This window comes from Paroedura picta, chromosome 8 (assembly GCF_049243985.1).
Source record: "Paroedura picta isolate Pp20150507F chromosome 8, Ppicta_v3.0, whole genome shotgun sequence".
Classification (NCBI taxonomy): domain Eukaryota; kingdom Metazoa; phylum Chordata; class Lepidosauria; order Squamata; family Gekkonidae; genus Paroedura; species Paroedura picta.
In genome coordinates this window covers 69,817,279-69,840,149 of record NC_135376.1, presented here as the reverse complement: position 1 = coordinate 69,840,149, position 22,871 = coordinate 69,817,279, and the positions used below count along the sequence as shown (strand labels likewise).

The window sequence follows — 22,871 nt, the reverse complement described above, 5'->3', positions numbered from 1 at the left end:
CAGGTCACTCCTGGGAACTAGTAGGGGATAGGGAAAATTACCTAGAGAAAGTCCTTTACCTTGTCACCAGTGTCACACAGGAAATGACATCATCACATCAGTGATGTTCAATGTTGTGGTATTTAGGCAAAAACAGTATGGTAAAACTGACGTCTACCATAGAGTTTTTGCCAAATATGAGAATAGTAACTGGTCATCACCCATGTGATGATGTTACTTCCTATGTGATACAAGCAACAAGGCTTGAACCTTTTTCTTTCTCCAAGCCAGGCTCCTACAAGCCAGCTGATTGGCAGCTGGGGGGCAGGGCCTGGTGTTACTTAAGTTAAGAGTTACTGTTGTCTTCCTGTAAGTACCTGTTGAATGTACATGTGCTCAGAGGCTCCTAATATTCATTGAATTTAAGGCATATTTCAGCACTACTGTGTAAAAGTGGACACGCACTGATTTCATTACTTACCTATGCATTTGCATTAACTTACATTGTCTCTCTTTACTTCAGAGGCCAACAAAAAATTGCATGAACACCTTGGGCCTGGGGAAGAACGACTTGCTCTTCACATTCTCAGAACTCAGGGCTTGGTGCCTGAACATGTAGAGACAAGAACCTTGTACAGCACCTTCCAGCCAAATATCTCACAGGTACTCTAAACTTCTTTTATCTCCCTGGCCATTCTAGCATTCTAGTTCTAGTAAAGAACACATTCATACCTGGGGACAGTGGAAAAAAAATAAATCCCAACTTTCCTCCTCCACCCTCCTTAATGTGATCTCATTTATAATCCATAAATGAGATCATATCTTGTTCTCTAACACAGTGGTCCCCAACCACGGGGCTGCAACCTGGTTTCGGCCCACAGCTCCCTCTCCCCGCCACCCCCACCCCCCCGCAGTAAGAAACTTCCCAGGCCGCAAGCAAATCGACCGCAAAAGTGGACGATTAGCTTGCGGCCCAGCAAGTTTCGTTTTTTAGGAAGGGGGGAGAGGGAAGCAGGGCCGCGCATGTGCGTTTGCACCATGCGCGGCTGCAAACGTGCATGTGTGGAAGTGCCGCACATGCTCGTTTGCAGCTGCAAATTGTGCAAACGCACATGTGCGGCCATGTTTGTGCGGCATGCGCGGCCGCGCGATCGCCCTCCCCACCACCGCCAGACCACAGCCGTAGAAAGGTTGCGGACCACTGCTCTAACATATCTAATCCAGCCAATGATAAATGCTTCTAATGAATCATTCTTTAGAGTAAGCTGTATCAGATGACATCAGCAATGGCTACTCAGTCATGGAGATGAGAGGAACTTCCACATTCAGAGGCACTAAGCATTTCAGAGCCAGGGGGATGCCGTGGCCCCAATGCCCTGTTGTTGGTCCTCCAGAGGAACAGGTTGGCCACTGTGTGAGGCAGGATGCTGGATTAGATGGTCTGGTCCACCAGAACTCGTCTTATGTTCTTATGACACTGTAATAATTAAAATACATGTGTTTTTTTCCAAAAGATTTATTTGGTTGTTTTATTGATGCAGGGAAAGCTTCAGATGTGGGTGGATGTTTTCCCCAAAAGTTTGGGCCCACCTGGAGCTCCTTTCAACATCACTCCTCGCAAAGCTAAGAGGTAAGTAGACCAGGATGGAGGCAGATGGCATACCTTTTATGGAAACCCCACACAAACCAGCTTGGTATAGTTGTTAAGAGCAGTAGCCTCTAATCTAGTGAACCAGCTATAATTCCCTACTCTTCCATATACAGCCAGCTGAGCAACAGTGGGTCAGTCACAGTTCTCTCAGAGCTCTCTCAGTCTCACCTACCTTACAGGGTGTCTGTTGTGGGGAGAGGAAAGCCATTTTAAGACTCCTTCAGGTAATATAAAGCAGGGCACAAAAAAACTGCTCTTCTTCTAAGTATGCCAGCCCTCTAAGTTAAGGACAAGAAATGTGGGTGAAAAATTTTGGCTGATGCTCTCTAATGTTTTGCCATTACCTTATACTCATCCTGCCTAGTTTTCACTGGATACGAATCCCCAAAGCAGAATCCTGTAACTTCATTCTTCCCAATCTGTATTACAGATATGAAATGCGGGTCATTATATGGAATACAAAGGATGTCCTTCTAGATGAGAAAAGCATCACAGGGGAAGAGATGAGTGACATTTATGTGAAGGGGTAAGGCTGCTGTAGCCCTGGTCTGGCTAATACTGAGCACGCCTGTCTGATAATGATTTTTCCATTTCTTACTATGAGTTATGAAGGGTAAATCATATTGATAAGGTTCATGAAAAGACTGCTTTGAAAGTCACTAGTCTCATCACATTGGAAGATTGAAATAATTAGTGGGAGCCATCCAATGTGCCTTGCAGACAGCCAGATATTCATTTCTTTTTGTTGGTCACTGATGTATAGCCATTATAACTTTGCTGATAGGTCCACAGAATTTCATATGTTTTTTGGTTAGTAGCTTTTATGGCACATCTCTTAATCTTGTTTTTTGTTTTATACTTTAACTGTTTTAATAGTTTTATTGCTTTTTGTAAAATAGTCAGTGGTATTTAATGCTTTTTAAATGTTGACTTTTATGGTTGAGAAGTTTTTAAGTTTTACTGCTGATGCATTTTTAACCTTTTTATGTATTACCTTCCCTTTTTATAAACTGCTATTGTATAGTAGTGCATCTGAAATATTGGTCTAAATGACCGTAAATAAATTGACAGACATTTCCTTTTGTCCATGAAAAAAAAGCCAATATGTATTCATTAATACATAAAATAAAATGTATGAACTTCAAGAGATCTGGGCATTCCAAGGTGAAGGTGATTTGTGAAATGAACAGGAGGGATGCAAAGTTACAGTTTAGGGGAATGTGTTTCCTATTAATATTATGGCATGCCTTTTCAGTCTTTTTGTATCTGTCCTGAAGATCGGGCATATTGATACTTGGCTTTTTTGTCTTCTTGGGTTCCAGAGAGTTCATGATGAATTTGGGTTCTATCATTTTTTTTTTTTTGCTTTTTATTTATTTATTAAATAACAGTCAACAAAAACGCTCCACCAGAAACAAAATTCACCCCAACACAACTCTGTAGTTTCATAAAATTTTTGAATCCTGTAAATAATGTCCATTTCATCTATTACATTTCAATTGTATATCACTGGGAGCTCAAGCCACATTCCACAGAATTCTGTTGGATCTAATGGAGTGAAATCAAATAGTGCCAAAATCTGTGTTTCATTTCTAGTGCATTAGCATGCAAATGCCATCCTTCAGTCCTGTAATCACTGTGAAGGACTATTTCATTGCAAACAGCCGTTGCTTCCATGAGGTGTGAACAGCCAAATATTCTTGCTTCTGATTTTCAGATGGATGCCAGGCTTAGAAGAAAATAAGCAGAAAACAGATGTGCATTACAGGTCCCTGGATGGGGAAGGGAATTTCAACTGGAGATTTGTTTTTCCTTTTGATTATTTTCCAGCTGAGCAACTCTGTACGGTCTCCAAAAAGGTGACTTGTTTTCAAATGAACTGCAAGATAACTGTTAATTGTGGCCATTTGAGGCCAAATTGCACACGATGCTAAGATCTAGATTTTCCCCAAGGGTTTACTTTGATGTTGTTTACTTTGTTTTCTTTTAATGAAACCAGACTGAATGGAGGAAGGAGAAGGAGCCTTTTAGCTCTTCACATTCCACCCCTACAAGTTACCCTTGCCTTGGCAATTTCTCCCATCCGTACCATCCTTCTTCTTAAACTCCCATTATGTCCTGAACTGCTTTTAATTAAAAGCAGTTAGCAGACTCGTACACATACCTTCCATGTGATGACTGTTGTGACACTCAGATCATATATTGGGGGTGAAAGCAACACGATGCCCCCTTCCTCTCAGCCCCCCACAGGGAGGCTGTCAGATCTACTGGGGTGACTAAGGCACTTGGCTGCTAGCTCTTTAAGACCCAGGTACCCACTGACAGTTGCCCTGTCTGACAATCAGCTGTTGGGAAGCTCTGCTCTGGGGACAGGAAAAGCAGGCCATGAAGCAGAAATAGTTCGGGAGGCACTACCGGGTCCTTATGGGCTGGACCACATCCCTGTAAAGCTTCTGGGTAGAAGGAGGTGATGGGGAAATTGTTGAGGATCTGCCAACATTCACCTCCTCTCCCCTGACTGTATCACCTTCTGAGACAAGCTGATTTAACCTTGTTGGCCCCTTCCCTCAAGCCTTCAGAGGGCCCCAACCAGGCCCTGCAGAACACTCTTTATTGAGCAGAAGCTCAATCATGCCCACAGCAGCTGCATATTCCCAGCTGGTGTTGGGATTCTTACAAGTGACCGAAATCAAGTTATGTAACAGTACAATTTCATACTTCAAAACAGAAGTTTCTCCTTATGGTCACTGCCAATGCTGGTCTTACTGTGCAAGCTCGTCGATGCTGCCCGACTTTGTTAGGCATGTGCAGCCCTCCTGCAAACACAGCTTTCCATTTGCCAAGAAGGCAAGCAATGGGCTTCAGGCCTGTTCCATGTGCAGGGCATTATCCATAGGAGCAGAGAGAGGGAGGACACAACAGGTGTGCATCATTTCCACAACATATGATGACTTCTCCTTCTTCTTCTTAGGAACACTTCTGGAGCCTTGACCATACTGAGTTCCGAATTCCCCCCAAGCTGATAATTCAAATTTGGGACAATGATAAGTTTTCCTTGGATGACTACCTGGGTATGATTTTAATTGTAACATGGGGGGGAGGGGTTGTCCTGTTAAAAAGACAACCAGTTTGCCAGGTTTATAATGTGGCACATGTAGTGGAGAAAGTGGATAGAGGAAGCTTTTCCTCCTTCTCTCATGGCACTAGAATTTGGGAGCAAACAATGAAATGGCTGGGAAACAGGTTCAGAACAGACACAAGGAAATACTCAACAAGTAATTAAATTAGAATTCACTGCCAGCGAAATAGTGATGGCCACAAACATGGGCAGCTTTAATGGGGATTAGACAGATTTGTAGAGGAAAGATCAGTGGCCACCAGCCATGGTGTCTGATGGGAGCCTCCATAACTAGAAGCAGCAATCCTTAGAATATCAGTGCTGGAATGCAACAGCATGGGAAGGCCTTAGCCTCTGTGCCCCATTAGCCCTCTGCAATATGAAATAGGATGCTAAATGGACCACTGATCTGATATAGTCAGCTTTCCTTATGTCTGTAATAAGGGATTGATAGAGTACTTGTGATGAGCTTTTTTCCTTCCTTTTTCCTTTAGGTTTTGTTGAGCTTGATTTGCACAATACAGTAATCCCAGCAAAAATGCCAGAAAAGTGCACGTTGGACATGCTTCCGGAATCTAAACCCATTCATTCCATCAAGCCCTTGAAGACTGCCTCTCTCTTTGAACAGAAATCCATGAAAGGGTGGTGGCCGTGCTACCAAGAAAAAGATGGCTCTCGTATCCTAGCGGTATAATATATACAAATGACGCCTTAGTTGTTAGGATTTCTCTTTTGCCAGTGACCTTTTTCATGTCCACACATCCAGTTGCTTTCCATCTTAACCATTCTATGAGTTTATCCTGAGGAGAGAGTTGGTACTTGGAAGGTTATGCAGAGAATCACAATGTCAAAATCACTTTAATAATTTTTTTAAGTTTTGTTAACAATAATTCAGGAAAGTTACAGAAATAAAGTTGTCAGGACAGGAAGGGAAAGGTGTTTGTAAACCTGCTTCTTCACTAATGCCAACGGTGTTTGTAAGCCGTTTTGGGGCTCCTGAGGGTAGTGAAAAAGGGGATATTAAAACACCCAGCTCTTCTTTCTCTTTTTTCACAACCAGGAACATTATATATAAGCAAACATGCAGTTTTTGAGCAGATTTTAAAACACACAGGAAATCTACAACCATTATTCTTCAGCACTTTTACCAAGGGGGAAAAGAAGTACAGCTGGATGGAATTCGGAAATATATATGTCCCTAGAAGCATAAATGTCTAAACTTGAAAATGGTTAAAAAACTTACTGTGAAGATGCTGATTATATTTTTTTATTTGCCCAAAGGGTAAAATAGAGATGACTTTGGAAGTCCTTGGTGGAAAGGACATTGATGAACGGCCAGCTGGTAAAGGAAGAGATGAACCTAATATGAACCCGAAGTTAGACCTCCCAAAGTAAGAACTTGTCTTTTCTTCTAATTAATCTGAATATTTTATAGGTGACTCCCTCACCCACCCTACCCCAATTAACTAGAGAAGGGGTTAGTCTTGTCGATAGAAGCTGAAAGCAGGTCTACATTCTGGTTTCAATAGGATGTCTGAATATCCACAGACTGCAGCTTAATGATGAACTAAATTTTACTTTAATCCAGTCCACTGATCAGGGCTCTATGAATGTAACTAGAAGTAGTTTATATATTTATTGATTGGCACAAGTAGGGTAGCTACTGAGTACACAGACATTGTGGTAGAGGCATGTTAATCTCCATGGAGAAAGCCTTCTGATATGTACGGAAGAATAATGTGATTTGGTTTTATAAAAATTCTTTATAAAACTTGGCATTCACATTCTGCAGTCATCCAGGCCTGCTTTAGCACTCAGTTACCTAGACTTCGGTTCTTAATCCTTCTGTGACATCACAGCATCTTTTTCTACAAAATGGACAGAAATACTGCAGCGTGTGGGCTGTAAATATGCTTCTTCACTAATGCTATTAATATATCTTTTCTTCTTTAGTCGTCCAGAAACTTCCTTCTTTTGGTTCACAAATCCATGTAAGACCATGAAATTCATTATCTGGCGCAGATTCAAATGGGTCTTCATAGGCCTCATCTTCCTGCTGATCGTGCTTTTGTTTGCAGCGGTCCTTCTTTACTCATTGCCGGTATGCATTTTACATTTTATTGTGTTTTCACCCAGTCTTTCTGGTTTGAAGCAGGATAGAATAGAAGCTTGCCTTCAGGATGTAAGCGAGTGCTTCTGATTGCAGGCCAAACTTCCTACAGATTTTAAACCTTATTTGGGTTTCAAAATGCTTAGCTGCCTCATCTGTTCTCAGGAAGTCGTGGCTGGACAATATTCCATAGTTGCAATTGGTACAGGTTTAGATACTTATTCAAAAACAAACTTTCTTCAATCACTTGTTAATTAAATTATTAACGCATGTCTTGTTCAAAATACTTACTTGTAGCTTGCTTTCCTTGCTGAGATTCAAGGAGGATAGCCCGGTGCAAAACAATGCCATCCAGCAGCAAGTGACATCCTATAAACAACACAATAGGGCTAGGTTCACAAAAATTAGAAATGGTGCATTAAAAAGTGCTTTAAAAAGTATGAGGAACAATATTGTTTAGGAATATATCCTAAACCAGGGGTAGTCAACCTGTGGTCCTCTAGATGTCCAAGGACTACAATTCCCATTAGCCCCTACCAGCGTTTGCTGGCAGGGGCTCATGGGAATTGTAGTCCATGGACATCTGGAGGACCACAGGTTGACTACCCCTGGTTTAGGATATATTCCTAAACAATGAACAAAGGAATAGACTTTGTTCTATTCCTTGAACAAATGAACAAAGGAATAGACTTGAACAAAGGAATGAACAAAGGAATAGACTGGAATGCTGTTCTCTTTATAAAAATTAACCTGATGTTAATCAGAGATACAACAGAAGATGTTCCAAAGCTAAGCAAAGTACTAAGAACATACAACCAGAAATCCAGGGCTTTTTCAGCTTTGGTCCCAGCCTGTAGAACACTCTGCCTGGTGAGATCACTAGTTTAGTGAGATGTAGGAGCCTCTTCTTAATAGAAATCAGTTTTTACTTATTTATGGTTTTAGTATTTTAAACACATGTGTATGGATTTTCTGATTGTTGTTAGCCATCCCGAGACTTCTTTAAGAGAGGGCGGCCTATAAATCCAATAGATAGATAGATAGATAGATAGATAGATAGATAGATAGATAGACAGACAGACAGACAGACAGACAGACAGACAGACAGACAGACAGACAGACAGACAGACAGACAGACAGACAGACAGACAGACAGACAGACAGATAGATAGATAGATAGATAGATAGAGGGCCTTCCAGGATTTTAAACAATTCCAGAGGGCCTTTAAGACTGAGCTGTTGTACCAGGTCTATAGCTGAGGCCAGGAAACTACGATCGACAAAATGCTGGCCTCCCTCTCTGAAACAGGGTACATTCGTAAAGTAACCTAATTTAATTTTAAAACTTAATTAATTTATTTAATTGTTTCATTGTTATGATTTATTTGAACCTATTGTTGAATTTTGATGTTACCAGCCCTGAGCATATGGAGAAAGGCAGGCTATAAGATTAACGCTAATATTAACATTACCACAAATGGTTCATTTTACTTTTGTTGATAGAAGCTATTATAGTCAGTGGAAGTTGTCCAAGTACGCCTTGCAGCAGTATAGGAACAGAGTTTAAAGGCTGTTCCAGTGCCATACTGCAACTTCCCCTCTCTGAACACCAGTCTTCCATCTACCGGTGCAGCTTCCCTGAGTGCAGACAGCCTTTTTGGAATGCTGCTGCACATATTCAAGGGCAAACCTAGCAGAAAGGCTAGTTTATTATTCTGTTAACCGATTCATTCACTTAGTCTCCCTAAGCTATTGGCATCTGTATATCAATACTGAACTTGGCCCCAAGGCGTAGATCAAAAAATCCACACAGTGGGGCCACATACGGTTAGGAGGGACATTTTTGCAAACTTGGGGGAATTCCCAGGTTTGTAAACAATTCTGGAAGCTATTTAAAAGCGGGGGACTAAAATCCATAAAACTGTAAAAAGTTTTTTAAATGTTTCAACTAAAATCTCACAAGTCTGCTTCACACAAATGTGCTGCTATTTTTGGAGTCACTAAGCAACCCTAGATAATATTGCCAATTCTTCCATGCCTCTGTTAGCGTCAGGCAGGAAGAGAAAAAAAATGAAAAATATAGGTAGATAGAAAAGAAGGAAGTAATTGGGGAAAGGGTAGGGACAGGCGGGGAAATTGAAGATTGAAGCAGAAGGGAAGAAAAAGGGAAAGGGAGGAGGCTGCTGGGGTTATCAGTGGAAGAGAAAAAACAAGGACTGAGATTATGGAAAGTGATCCCAAATAGATTCTCTGTTCTTGTGTGTGTGTATAAAATTATCTCACAATTCCAGGCACAGTACAGGAGTATTCATGGACTAGAATTATCATGAGCCTCTGTCACCATGGTGGAAGGGGCTCATGGTAATTGTGATCCATGAACATCTGGAAAGCCGCCCTTTGGCTACCCCTAGCATAGTAAATACAACAAAATCCTACATGGATTGCTCCATACTCCTCCCAACAGCTCCCCCACACCAGAGTGCATATAGTTATCTGGCCTGAGCAGTAGCCTATTGAGTTCAGACAACTGTTTCAGTGCATGAATTACTAACACTGGATTTTGGATGATTACCTAGTTTGCACAGTTGAATGAAGGTACCCATAGATTCTCTAAAGGTTATTAAATATATCAATCTGACTTCTAATAAAAAGCATTATTTAAAATAATACATGTGCATTTAAATGTTTAGCATGCATTCTGACTTTCCCCCCCATTTTTATAGAACTACCTGTCCATGAAGATTGTGGATCCTATTTAAACAAACAACACTGAATTGCAACCTGGCAGTGGAAACTCCGCCATGTGGACCAAATGTATCTATCAGCCATATCACACAGGTCGCTTATCATGCCTGTAGCTCTGTTCCCTTGAGCTTTTAATGGGGAATAGGATAATTTCTTTTAAAATTTAACTGTCTTTCAAGAAGTATTGGGTAATGAAAGTGGGAAGATACTGTGGTGTATTTCTTCCAGTGTTATTCTGTTACAACAAAGCAACAAAGAGCCTGGTAGCTCGTATTATAAGACTTTTTTTGAAGTTTTCAGAGTGTAACAATGTGATCCTATGCATGGGCTAGACTGGAGTTACTTGTGCATAGGATAGCACTGCAGCTTTTGATGCCACCAGCATATGAAAATCATGTCTTCCTTGATTTTAATTTTTTTCCAAAAAGTTCCTTTAACTTTAAAGAGCAATTCCATTTTAAGTATTTTTATCAGGTGCACTTTGAAATACTGCCTTTTCACTTACTGAAAAATGCTGCATATATTTTTATAAAACAAAATGTAGTGCAATATAAAACATTAAACTGTTGATGTAGAAGATCACAGTACTGTACTTAGAGGCTTCACTTCCAACTTTATGAACAAAACAATGAAATAAGGCAATATAAATTTACAATTTGTCATTGTGGTTGTTATTTCAGGACAGCAAAAATGCATCACGTTACATTGATAGGCCTAAGCAATCAGAGAAGAGCAGGTTTTTATACCCCACTTTTCACTACCTGAAGGAATCTCAAGGCGGCTTACAATCACCTTCCCTTCCTCTCCCCACAACAGACACCCTGTGAGGTAGGTGAGGCTGAGAGAGCTCTGAGAAAATTGTGACTGGCTGCATGTGGAAGAAGAGTGGGGCATCAACCCTGGTTCTCTAAATTAGAGTCTTCCGCTCTGTAACCACTGCACCCCACTGGGTCTCATTAGGCACACCTAATCCTACTGAAATCTGTGGCTTGGGGGTGGGAGTCATAATTCTGCTTATGATCAAATTGGATATTTTTCCTGTTCTTCCACTTTGCAGTGCTATGAGATGCAGTATGATTTCCCCTCCTTTCTGCATTAATGTTTCTGTGGAACAGAAGTGGAACCATTCATGAATTTGAATCCCATTCCACTACTGGTAGTACTTTCCTGCAATGCAAGAGTCTCTCGCACCAACGAAAGAGGCCTCGTATCAGGGGAAGGCTCCTTGAGGTGGATGAAAGTGTCATCGCTGGCACCATGGGCTCTGCGGGCTCCAGCTTGTTTTTTGCTGTTCCCATTTGACAGCCCGACACTCTGCTGGCCCAGGAATTTCAGCAGTCTCTGGTGCACTTGAGCATGTTCTCTTTTTCTAAAGCTACCATCAGTTTGCTCCCTTTGACAACTTTGGAGGAGCACACCTTCCTCTCTTAGTGCTGATAACTCAACCATCCCACTGTGGTTTGCCCTGCATCATTCATTCCTAGTGGAGTGTTAATCTGAGGGGACCCCCAAAGTTGGACGTTTGAGACTTAATTAGTTAGACCATAAGATGAGTAACGGCACCCCTGGATTCTCCCTGAGGCACAGGGGAGGCATGGCTGGGAAATGGGGTGGAGCTGGAGGACTGTTATTTTTCACCACTGGGTCTTCACTGTAAAGGGGGGAAGGTAATAATGTTTTTAATTTTTATGTTGGGTTTTATCCTTTATGTACCCTGCCACAAAGACAGCCCACCAGTAGCAGCGGGGAAGAAATCAAAAAATGAATGAATGAATGAATGAATGAATGAATGAATGAATGAATGAATGAATGAATGAACGAATGAACGAATGAACGAATGAACGAATGAACGAATGAACGAACAAACAAACAAGGGGTGGGAAATGCAGCCTGGTTTTTTCTTATGCCTTTAGTGGCAGAAGATAAGACTCTGAGCATTGTGCTGGTGAAAAAGCTGACCAAATCATCAGGGCATTAGAACAAATCCAGATCCTGTAAGACCAGGTTGAACTAAAGCGCATTTACCAAATAAAGTGCACCAACCCTTCATCAGAAAACTGTGGCACACCCACTTTTAAATCCACCCTACCTCTTTGAATAGTGTTTGGAATTGTTAGTGTTCTTTTCCCCACTAGGATAATACTTTTTATTGGGATCAGCCAAAATGTCACAAATAAGGAATGTGCTTTTGGGCGATTCCATGACAGCGGTGCCATTCTGGGCTCTGGAATGATGGACCCCCTTCCTGGAACATCTAATTGGTGGCTGGGTGCTATCGACCTTCCTCTTTTGCCTCCCCTGGGAGGGGGAATGGGGTTTAGTCGCCGCTGTTCTTGCTCTTGTTTTAGTGTTTCAGTTCTATTTTTACTGTCTATTGTATTGTACTGTGCTTTTAAGGGACGTTTTTATGGGTTTTTTAAAGTACATATTGTAACCTGCCATGAGCCTCATGGGAGCAACGGGTAAGAAATCTAACAAACATACAAACAAAAGCAAATAAATAAATAAAATACATTGCTGCGGAGTTGCAAGCTCCGCAGCATTATGCATCAACTCAGACACATCAGAGATGGTTCGCACATTCCACTGACCAGTTAGAAAGAATAGTTGGTTTTTATACCCTGCTTTTCACTATTCCAAGGAGTCTCAAAGCAGCTTACAAATCTTTCCCTTCCTTTCCCCACAAAAGAGCCCCTGTGAGGTAGGTGGGGCTAAGAGAGCTCTAAGAGATCTGCTCTGTGAGAACTGCTCTGAGGGAACTGTTACTGGCCATAGGTCACTCAGATAGCTGCATGAGGAGGAGAACAGAATCAAACCCAGTTCTCCTGAGCAGAAGCAATCACTATCAACAGTGACACCACACTGTCTCTCTGTTGTGTTTATATGCATATGGGAAACAGTCCAAACATGGGCCAAAACCCAATTCTTATGAGCAGTGGTCGGACAAAATGAAAGAATGAAATGCTTTAGTCCAGGACCACTTTTGTAAAAGACTGCAAGTTGGAGTTCTAAACTTATGTGCATGTTTACACTTATATGTATACCTTTAAAAAGTGACTATGAGTAAACACTCAGGATTTTGTATTCGTTTTCATTGGAACACATCTCTGTCCTGTCCCTACCAACATGTCCCTGGCCAGCTGCAGAAGGTCTGAGCCCTTCTGCCATAGCTCTGTGTCATGACAAGGCTGTCCCTGGATCCAGGCGAAAGAAGAGTAGGTTTCTCAGTTTCCAGGGCCACTTGATAAAGGATAGCTTGCTGGTTGAGCTCATGGGTATAATTCCATGCAATCATTCCCATAATGGCCGAGTGTTATGTTGGCCTGTCAAAATATAATAGCCCTCTATTTGGGATTGGTAAGAACCAACTTGAGAGGCATGACCTAAAAATGACAGCTCAGAGCTGGAACTAATCACACTCCAGATGGACTGTTGGCGCACTATTGAAATAATAACATTTTGGCAACAACCGGCAATTGTGTCAGCGAAGGTTTGATCACTCACGATTAAGATGTTTCCAGTCAGTGCTTCGGAATTGACAGGGGAGAAAAAACACAGAACACTTGGTTTTTTCATTCAAGGGCTAAAAGGCATGTTGTTTCTAACCCTGCTGTTAAATTTACCATTTAAGAGACATTTGAAGAACTGCATTCCTAAGAAAACGATTATGAAAATAGGGTGAGGAGCAGCCTGAGCTATCATGTTCGTTTAGCGTGTGAGGGTGATGCGGATTGACCATCGAGCAAGTTCTCATCTGTGCCCTCTAGAGTCTGCTGTCACTTCTATGATCGGGCAGGTATTTTTGAGCAAGTTAACAAGTGCTCTTCAAGCCCATTCAGAAGGGATGGAAATCATGGATTTTAGAAAGTTAATAGGCAAGATTTTAGGTGGGGGGTATAGAAATGCTGTGCAAAACACAAAACAAATCAGTAAAAAATTGAAACAATCAGAATCAGTCAGGACTCAGTGATAGTAAGGGCTCCTCAAAAGAAGAAGGGGTCAGCTTAGCCAGACCAGAGGAGCAGACGCCTACAAATAAGAGGAGGAGATGCAAATGTGCCAAGACTTACAGTTGAGAGCTTGCACAAAGTTACTTCCACCACAGTTACCTCCCCACTCCCCTCTGATCCAGCCCATGAAAGCCACTGTCTTGTTTCCAGTTCTCTAGGATCACCTGTGCCATTAGTGAGGCAAAGAGCAGACCTAGAGGTAAGGTACAAGCTAAAAGGAGAAGCACTCGCCTCATGGCTAGATGTCTACTACCTGCTGATAGCAATGCTGAGGGCCATTCCGCACCCGAAAAATATAGTGAAAGGATTACCTTTTGCAGATGCCATGTTTTTGGCATTTCTCATGACATTGTCAATATCCAGCGTCCCAGCAGCAAACCAGTAGCTATATCCTCCACTTTAAAGTGCTAGTTGGAGTATTGCATAAAGTGGATCCCCAAAATATGTAGCATGAGCAGAGGAGAGCAACCAGCAAGACACACGCCAAGGAAATGTGTGGAGCCGATGCAGCGGTATCTCTGCCTTCGGTGCCCACCCTCGCGCCCACCTCCCTCTCCTGTTTTTTTGTTTTGTTTTGAAGCAAACTGCCTGGAGCAGCAAATAGGCATTACATTGTGCAGGCAAAGCAAAAGAACCCCCCCTCCCAGTTAAAACAGAAAGCATGTCTCTCTAAAGTCCCCCCCCCCAAAAAAATAAAATCAGGAACGAGATTACTTTTTAAAAGCTTCAGGATCATGATTCCAAAAGGGGTGGCATTTTAAAAAGCACTATGTATATATGATTAGATGCATAGGCATCTCAATGGAGAAGTTTCACTTTTTAAAAATCAGCTGGGATTACAGTCCCTTTAAAACATGGAGAAAGGTGATTAGCTGCCTGGCTTGTCTGTGGAGGACAGTCGCAGGTAAAGGGTGTTGCTCTCTCCTGCCATTTCAAGCAGGTGTGCAGAGTGCCAAGAAGCACAAGAAGGCAGCAGAGGAAAGCGAGAGAGCCAGGAGGTAAGGAATGGCTGGAGGCACGTCATTTTTTAGCATTAGGGCATTGTCCTGTAGTACGGTTATTTTTTAAAATGTGCGGATTTGCCCTGAGTCATTGCAGGATTAAGTGTGAACAGCTGGCATTTAACAATAAAATACCTTGAGGAATGCTGTGGAGTGGGGACACATAATGTAGCTGTGATACCTCCTTGCCTGAAAACCTTGACCTCTTGAACCAGACTGTGGTGCTTGATTGATTTCTGGATTTGGATTGGAATGACCTTGCATTTTGTAATTTTCCCCACCTTGGTTTATTCCAAAGAATGGGCTAGGACATTGCAATCTGATGCAGAACAAGGTGAGGATATGGAAGATTCTGAAGAGAGGCAGGAAAATCTCATGACTGAAGAACATATTTTGTGAAAAGACTGTGGTCTAGTCCAAACAATTCACTGAGCAAGGGGAGATTTGCAGTTTCCCATAACACACTCGTTTGTTTACAAGACAAAAATACCTGTTTGTTTAGAAGAGCTGCATTTGGTAAATTGAGTTGGTAGCTTGTTATCTCAAGAATATACCTCAGGAATTCCATGTTGATTTTACACAATATTTTTAGCCTGTGGCATTCTGAAAGTTTAGATTATGTGTACATGGAATGAAGTTTTGGATACCGTCAGCCCTAGAATTCTGATTCCCAACCGTATGAGAATGGAAGCTATTTAGCCATCTATGTCTGTGGTTCTCCTAAAATACTGCCTTCTGCAACTTCCTTTAAAAATCTACTTATGTAATAAGGATGTGCACTTTGGCTTCGCCTCAAGTCGGGCTTCAGTGGTCGCTGAAGCGTGCATCTCTATTATGTAATAAGAAGCCTCCAGAGCCCTAGAACAGGGGTAGTCAACCTGTGGCCCTCCAGATGTCCATGGACTACAATTCCCATGAGCTCTTGTCAGCAAATTCTGGCAGGGGCTCATGGGAACTGTAGTCCACAGACATCTGGAGGACCACAGGTTGACTACCCCTGCCCTAGAAGACAGGACTTCTGACAGAAACTTCTGCATAATTCTAAGGCCAAGACCCAGGATACATCAGCAATGTTCTATTAGTAGAATTTAAAAATGCCCCCCAAACACAACTCCAGATCTATGAGGGTTTAGCAACGGCAGTGGCATGCCTAGCAACATTGCCCACACCAACCAATCAAGGTGCAGACTGTCAGCATCCCTTGCCAGCTCTATGTAGAAGCAACCAATCAATGCCTGCCACTGCCAGCTTGCTTTCCCATCATCAGCCTGCCTCCAGCCACTCACAGAATGTACCAGAGTGGGGGAAAGGAAACAGCATGTCCAGGAGAAGTGCTGGCACACAGCTGAGAGCTCTGCAGATTTAAACCGCCTTTTGCAAACACGTAGCAACAAGTGGATAAGGAAGAAGGAGTCAAGGCCATCACGAGGGAAACTGTTGGGGGGATGATCTGTGGGGCTCCGATCTAGAGGGGCAAAAGCAGTCATGAATGATTGGCTAGCAAAAGTAATGGCTGGAATGGAGAGGCTGTTAAACCCCCAGAAAGGTGGTTTGCTCCCTGTTTTCCCCATCTACGTGTAGGGTTACACTGGCATGCCTTGTTCCTACATCATTAGGTGGGAAACCTTTCCATTCTATCCTAACAACCCCACTGAGATGTAGGTTAGACGGGGAGTCTGTGTGTTGCCCAAGGTCATGCCAAGTGAGCTTCCAGGGCAGCAGAATGCAGATTCAAACCTGGTTGTCCCAGAGCCTAGTCCTGTTCTTGAATCACTACACTGCACTGACTCTCACACTGGATTGATATAGTGCTTAGCAGAACTGTGGTTGGCTGCACACATGGCATCCTAAGCTGAGCCACAGACAAGACGACTGATATCCACTTAGGCCAGCGTTTTCATTGGCATCACATGGAGTGAGTGATGCTGTCACTTGAGAGCTGACAGGCCTTAGGCAATCCAGGTAGTCCCAGTCCTTTTCTGGCCTAATCCTAAAAAGGTCAAGGTAAAGGTATCCCCTGTGCAAGCACCGGGTCATGTCTGACCCTTGGGGTGACGCCCTCTAGCATTTTCATGGCAGACTCAATACGGGGAAGGCTTGCCAGTGCCTTCCCCAGTCATTACCGTTTACCCCCCAGCAATCTGGGTACACATTTTACCGACCTCGGAAGGATAGAAGGCTGAGTCAACCTTGAGCCGGCTGCTGTGATTGAACTCTCAGCCCCATGGGCAGAGCTCCAGACAGCATGTTGACTGCCTTACCACCCTGCACCACAAGAGGCTCTCAGGCCTACTCCTAATGCTGCCCAATTCTCTGGCGGCTGTGTTGGTGCCAACTTTACCACAGTGCCATATTGGCAGGAATCTCGGCCATTGTATAGTCTGTTGCCGTGGAGTGCTGTTTCTATCCTAAGCCACTTACAGACTGGCCTTCAGGCTCCTCCATGAATGTTTCCAAGGAATAACAGCTAGTGGGAAAAACACTAAGTACTTTCCCTCGCTTGTGCAAACAGTGAATAGTCATGTAGCACTACAGAGTTGAATTGCCTTTGGATAACAGAGCACGGAAGACTCTATCTATTTCATTTACAAACTTGCAAGCAGACACCTTCTGTCAGATTCCCAGACAGCTGCTGATTCCGTCTCCCTAGCTGAAGTTCTTCTCTCACTCTTGTTCATTTTCATTCTGCCCTGACCTGGATATCCCAAGCAAGCCTAATGCAATCAGCTCTCAGAAGCTAAACTGGGCGGACCCTGGCTGGTATTCAGATAGGAGATCTCCAGCGATTTGGATTGTCGTTCCTCCAAGGAATGCTAGGGGTCATGATGCAGAGATAGGCAATGGCGAACCACCTCGGAACATCTCTTGCCTGGCTGCTAGATAATCCTCGATCTCCTGGCTACTATACACACCATCCTGGCTCCTAAGGATTTCTTTGACATTGTTGCAGCTTGTTGCCATCCAAACATCAGGAAAGATCCCACCTCATTAGGGATATAGCTGAACTTTTGTTTAAGTCTCTGCTGACCCTATGAGAGGCTCATCCACACTAATTTAGACAGGCCAAACTCCTAATGGTTACAAATATATATTTGGGTGGGTAGCCATGCTGGTCTGAAACAGGAACTCAAAGTTTGAGTCCATTGGCACTTTGAAAACCAACAAAGTTTTATTTTGGGTATGAGCTTCCACATGCATACCTTGTGAAGTTGTAGTTTGAGACTGCAGAGCCCCATGCATTAGGCGAAGGTGTAAATTACTTCCTTTCTTCTCAGGATGAATAAAATATGCAGTGCCAAGAGGGAAGATGCACACAAAAACTTACACCCATAATGAAACTTTGTTGGCCTTAAAGATGTCACTGGACACAAACTTTGTTCTATGAAAGCAATTGAAAATTGCTTGGTACTATGCAGTGTGTTTTTGTTTCTCCTCGTTTTTATAGATGTATCCTTTCTAATTGGTGTAAGATATAAGCATATGAAATGGAAATTAAACATTACCCAGCAGCCCGGAGATCGAATGGTCATCAGTGTCTTTTATCCAAACACAGCACTTTTACCTTGGCATGTACAACTTGTTTTTCCTCTGAACAAACCCTTCCACCTTCCTCAGGTGCAGCCTGCATGCACAGATATTAACTAATCAGCCAGTCATGCATATGGCTTTCTAATGACTTTGATCGTTGAAATGTCTCGGGCTCTCCCCTTGGTTGCTTAATTATCAAATTAGGTCTTTGGGTGTAAATGTATGTGCAGACATTGTTGAAACCTCTTAACAACCTTTTGCCTCCTGTGTGAACTGGGTGGGCCCTTGGTTGAGTCTCTGAGTCTAGGCATAGAACAAATCTCTAGCTCTCCTTTCATCTCATTCCTATTTCTCCAGTCATTCTTTTTCTTTTTTCTATAGTCCAGACCAGTGGCTACTGTCAGGGCAGAATATGGGGAAACATAATGGCTTCCAGTTTGCGAAGGTGTCAGATTAAGATGCATTTTATCTCCTTACCTGTTCAATCTATATGTGGAACATATCATATGGAAAGCTGGATGAGATTTAGATATGGAGGTGCAGTAAAAATTGGTGGAAACAACATTCAAATACACTGATGATAAGCACGTTACTGGCAGAAAAAATGAAGGATTGGATTGACTACTGAGAAAGGTAAAAAACAGTGCCAAAGCAGGATTAGCTTGGGGTAGTGCTTAAGAGTGGCAGCCTCTAATCTAGAGAACTGGGTTTGATTCCCCACTCCTCCACATGCAACTAGCTGGGTGACCTTGGGCCAGTCACAGTTCTGCCAGAGCTCTCTCAGCCCCATCTACCTCACATGGTGTCTGTTGTGAGGAGTGGAAGGAGAGGCAATTGTAAGCCGCTAGGAGACTCCTTTCAAGGATAGTAAAAATCAGGGGACGAAAAAAATTCCAGCTCTTCTCATCAAGTAGGTAAAGTGACTACTGAGGTAATGACTACAAACATAATGACTACACTGTTTTAAAGTTGACAGTGAATGAACTGGAATTGTTGAAGGCTTTCTCTTCCTTGTCTCAGCCTTCAGCCAAAGGGGAGAAGAAGAAGAAGAGCTGATTCTTATATGCCACTTTTCTCTACCCGAAGGAGTCCCAAAGCAGTTTACATTCGCCTTCCTTTTCCTCTTCCCACAACAGACACCCTGTGAGGTAGGTGAGGCTGAGAGAGCTCTGATATCACTGCTCGGTCAGAACAGCTTTTCAGTGCTGTGGCAAGCCCAAGGTCACCCAGCTGGCTGCATGTTGGGGAGTGCAGAATCAAACCCAGGTCGTCAGATTAAAAGTCTGCACTCCTAACAAGTACACCAAGCTGGCTCTCAAACCAAGATGTCAGAAGATCTGGGACTAGGAAGGGCAGCCATGAAGGAAGTAAAACAGATCCCTTAAGTATAAGAGAGTGACTGTGAAGACCAAGACGAAGACAATTCATACTACAATATCCCCCCTTGCAAGCTATTAATGTGAAAGTTGGGCAGTGAAAAAAAACTGCCCGGAAGCAAAGGGATTCATTTGATCAACTAATCCGGGTACCATGAACCAGCAGAAAGGCAAATAAATGGGTTCTAGATCAAATTCAGCCTGAATTCTCCCTAGAAGCCAAAATAACTCAACTGAGGCTATTGTACTGTGGTTACTGTCGTGCGAAGACACGATGCACCGGAGGCAACAAAAATTCTAGGAAACATGGAAGGCAGTGGAAAAGAAAAAACAGCTAGCCCCAATATGAGACACTCAATAAAGGCAGCCATGGCCTTTCAGTTTGCAAGATCTGAGCAAGCGTGTTAACGATAGGATCTTTTGGAGGTCATTAATTCATAGGGTCGCCATAAGTTGAAGGACTTGCGAGCACATAACACACACACACAGGTCTTAATTGGTTCTCCTCCCATTTCTGCTCATGAATGTCAGCCTTTCTCCGTATTCAATCATGCTGAACAGTTATCTCAGTATTAAATTGTGGACCAAACAGAACACAAAGCCTCCCCTCCCCTTTCTGCTCAGAGTCAGTGTACAGAGCACAATCTTGTTTTCCCAAACAAGCAACTAAATTGTTACCCTGACCCAGTCAATTGCCCCAGTCCTTCTCCCTAACACCAACACACAGGGCTCTGGATTTGTGGGTTACATTTTGTCAGACGGTCACAAGATGGCACTGTAGGTACCATATTCCAGATTAAAGGGCTCCGTTGAACCTTGCTGTGCAATGCCCCAGCAGTATTAATTGTGACAGAAAACTGGGGCAAGTTAAGATATCCCTCCTGAATATACAGGACAGTAAAGATTCCTTAAGAAACTCGCAGGGCAATCCTAAACAGAGTTGCACCCTTCTGAATTCACTGAAATCAGTTGACTCAGAGGGGCGTAACTGTTTTGGATTGCACCATTAAAACTTTGTTAACTGAGTGCAGATGCCGAATATTATTACAAGAAGAAGAAGAGAGAAGGGCTGGTTTTTGGTGTGCTGCTTCTTTACTACCCAAAGGAGTCTCAAAGTGGCTTCCCTTCCTCTCCCAACAACAGACACCCTGTGAGATAGTTTAGGCGGAGATTGCTCTCAGAGAAGTGTGACTGGCCCATGGTCACCCAGCTGGCTGTGTGTGGAGGAGTAGGGAATCATATGCAGCTCTCCTGATTAGAGGCTGCCGCTCTTAGCCACAACACCAAGAGGATATTCTGCTGTTGTCTCTAGATTACAGACTGGTTCCAGGAAACAAGGGAGGCGATTGGTGAGTTACAGTATTATCACTCAACCACCAAGAGCCAGCTTCATGCAGTGGTTAGGAGTACGGGCTTCTAATCCGGCAAACCAGGTTTGATTCCCCGCTCCCCCACATGCAGCCAGCTGGGCTCACCACAGCACTGATAAAGCTGTTCTGATTGAGCAGGAATATCAGGGCTCTCTCAGCCTCACCTATCTCACAGGGTGTCTGTTGTGGGGAGAGGAAATGGAAGGCAAACTTAAGCCGCTTTGAGACTCCTTCAGGTAGAGAAAAGCGGCCTATAAAAAACAACTCTTCTTCTTCTTCTTCTTTCTTCTTTGTTACAACTTTATATCCAGATGGCCTTGGAGGAAGCCCTGGCAGAGGGAAAAGCTGAGAGAAACACACAAGAGGCAAACCAAGCTAGTAGCCCACCACCCAAACCAAAACTCATTCCTGAACCAGTCCACCCAGAAGACATCAAAGAAGAGGTGGAATGCATGCATCTCACCTCTTATGCATGCTCCAGCCCAACACAAGTATTAAGCCCTTGCAGGGGAAATAATCAAAGCCATGTGTGCAAATTCTGGGAAACCAGAAGACCTGCTTGCAGACGACAAGGCCACGTTGGAAGAGCCTGCTGTTCAAGGAGGCAAGCCAGCACCAACTTCACAAACTTGCCCCTGAGTGAGGAAAAAAAATTAGAGTTTGTGCAGTGCACAAATGCCAGCACAACCAATGGCACAGTTGTTGGTCCAAGACATCCAGTTTGCACTCTGAAAAAGGATTAAGGCCACCGTCAGCATCCAGGGGGCACCATGCAAGATTAAGAGAGACTCCAGCTCAGCACTTTCAATAATCTCCCAAGAGACTCTGAAACAACTGAGTCCCAATGGGCCTCGCCTCTGGCCTCTTAAACATTTTCTCATAGTTTTCCTAGGGAAGAAGGAGCCAGTCTGTGACACTGGGCATTTCAAGGTGAAATTCAAGCAGTTCTCTGGCACTCTGAAGCTGGTAATAGTTGACGGCCACCGCACCAGGCTCCTGGGCCTCAGTTGGTTCAAACCATTGGGGATAAATGTCACTGGAGTCCAGCACATCCATGGCCATGTTTTCAATGAGGTCTGCACAGAGTTTGCGTCTGTCTTTCACATGTCCCTGGGATGCTACATTTGATTCTGTGTGCCAATACAGTTGAAGAGCAGATGCTTTCCCTTCGGACTAAAACCAAAAACTGATGCCAAATCACACTGTCTCATAAACAAGGAGTGCTCAAACTGGTTCCTCATGGAAGATGGGCAACCATGATTGTCATCCCCCTTAATACCAATGAGGACCTCCAAATCTGCACTGACTACAAGTGCATGCTTAACAAGGCCTACAACAACACACATATCCTGTGCTGGTGGTGAATCATCTTCTTGTGTTGCTACCCAGTGGCAAGGTCTTTATCAAGCTTGACCCTGCTCAGACCTACTAGCAGGAGATAGTCGTGACACAACTGCAGAAGCATAGATCATTATCAAAGGTGCTTTCTGGGTCAGAAAACTACAATTTGGCATCAGGGATGCTCCAGCGATCTTCCAAAATTTAATGGACAATGTCCTTAAAGATCTTACAAGCATAATTTCATAATTCAATGACATCCTGGTGTCTTGTATCTCTGACATGGAACTTGCAGCATGCCTATGAAAGGTCTAATGCTGTTTCCAATCCATTAGGCTTAAAGTCAAGTAGAAAAGGTGTCATCTAGGGGTACCATCTGTAAAGTTCCTCAGTTTCCAGATTTATACCAACAACGTGATACCCAATGCATCCAAAGTCTTATTAAACTTATTAAATTTGCAGATGATACTAAACTGGGAGAGGTAGCAAACACAACAGAAGACAGAATCAAAATACAGAATGATCTTGATAGGCTCGAAAAGTGGGCTAAACTGAATAAAATGAAATTCAATAGGCACAAATGTAAAGTTCTGCATTTAGGTAGGAAAAACCATATACACCAATATAGGATGGGGCAGACTTGGC

At 43.1% G+C, this 22,871-nt stretch overlaps 1 protein-coding gene and 1 long non-coding RNA gene across 4 annotated transcripts in view; both read left to right on the top strand.

Annotated features, from left to right (window-relative positions):
- Positions 1–10,258, top strand: part of MYOF (myoferlin) — a 106,340-nt gene extending 96,082 nt beyond the window's left edge. For both annotated transcript variants that reach the window (XM_077350275.1, XM_077350274.1), the window contains 9 exons: positions 503–642; positions 1,521–1,609; positions 2,061–2,156; positions 3,348–3,489; positions 4,602–4,701; positions 5,243–5,436; positions 6,030–6,139; positions 6,702–6,849; positions 9,582–10,258. In XM_077350275.1, coding sequence (XP_077206390.1) covers positions 503–642; positions 1,521–1,609; positions 2,061–2,156; positions 3,348–3,489; positions 4,602–4,701; positions 5,243–5,436; positions 6,030–6,139; positions 6,702–6,849; positions 9,582–9,617 — 1,055 coding nt within the window. In that variant the 3' untranslated portion in view covers positions 9,618–10,258. The remainder of the gene's footprint in view (positions 1–502; positions 643–1,520; positions 1,610–2,060; positions 2,157–3,347; positions 3,490–4,601; positions 4,702–5,242; positions 5,437–6,029; positions 6,140–6,701; positions 6,850–9,581) is intronic.
- Positions 10,259–12,849: 2,591 nt separating this feature from the next.
- Positions 12,850–22,871, top strand: part of LOC143843725 (uncharacterized) — a 29,262-nt gene continuing 19,240 nt past the window's right edge. The window contains exons 1-2 of one of the 2 annotated variants that reach the window (XR_013233669.1): positions 12,850–14,611; positions 18,060–18,180. This is a non-coding gene — a long non-coding RNA (uncharacterized LOC143843725). The remainder of the gene's footprint in view (positions 14,612–18,059; positions 18,181–22,871) is intronic. The other variant, XR_013233670.1, reaches the window with a different exon arrangement.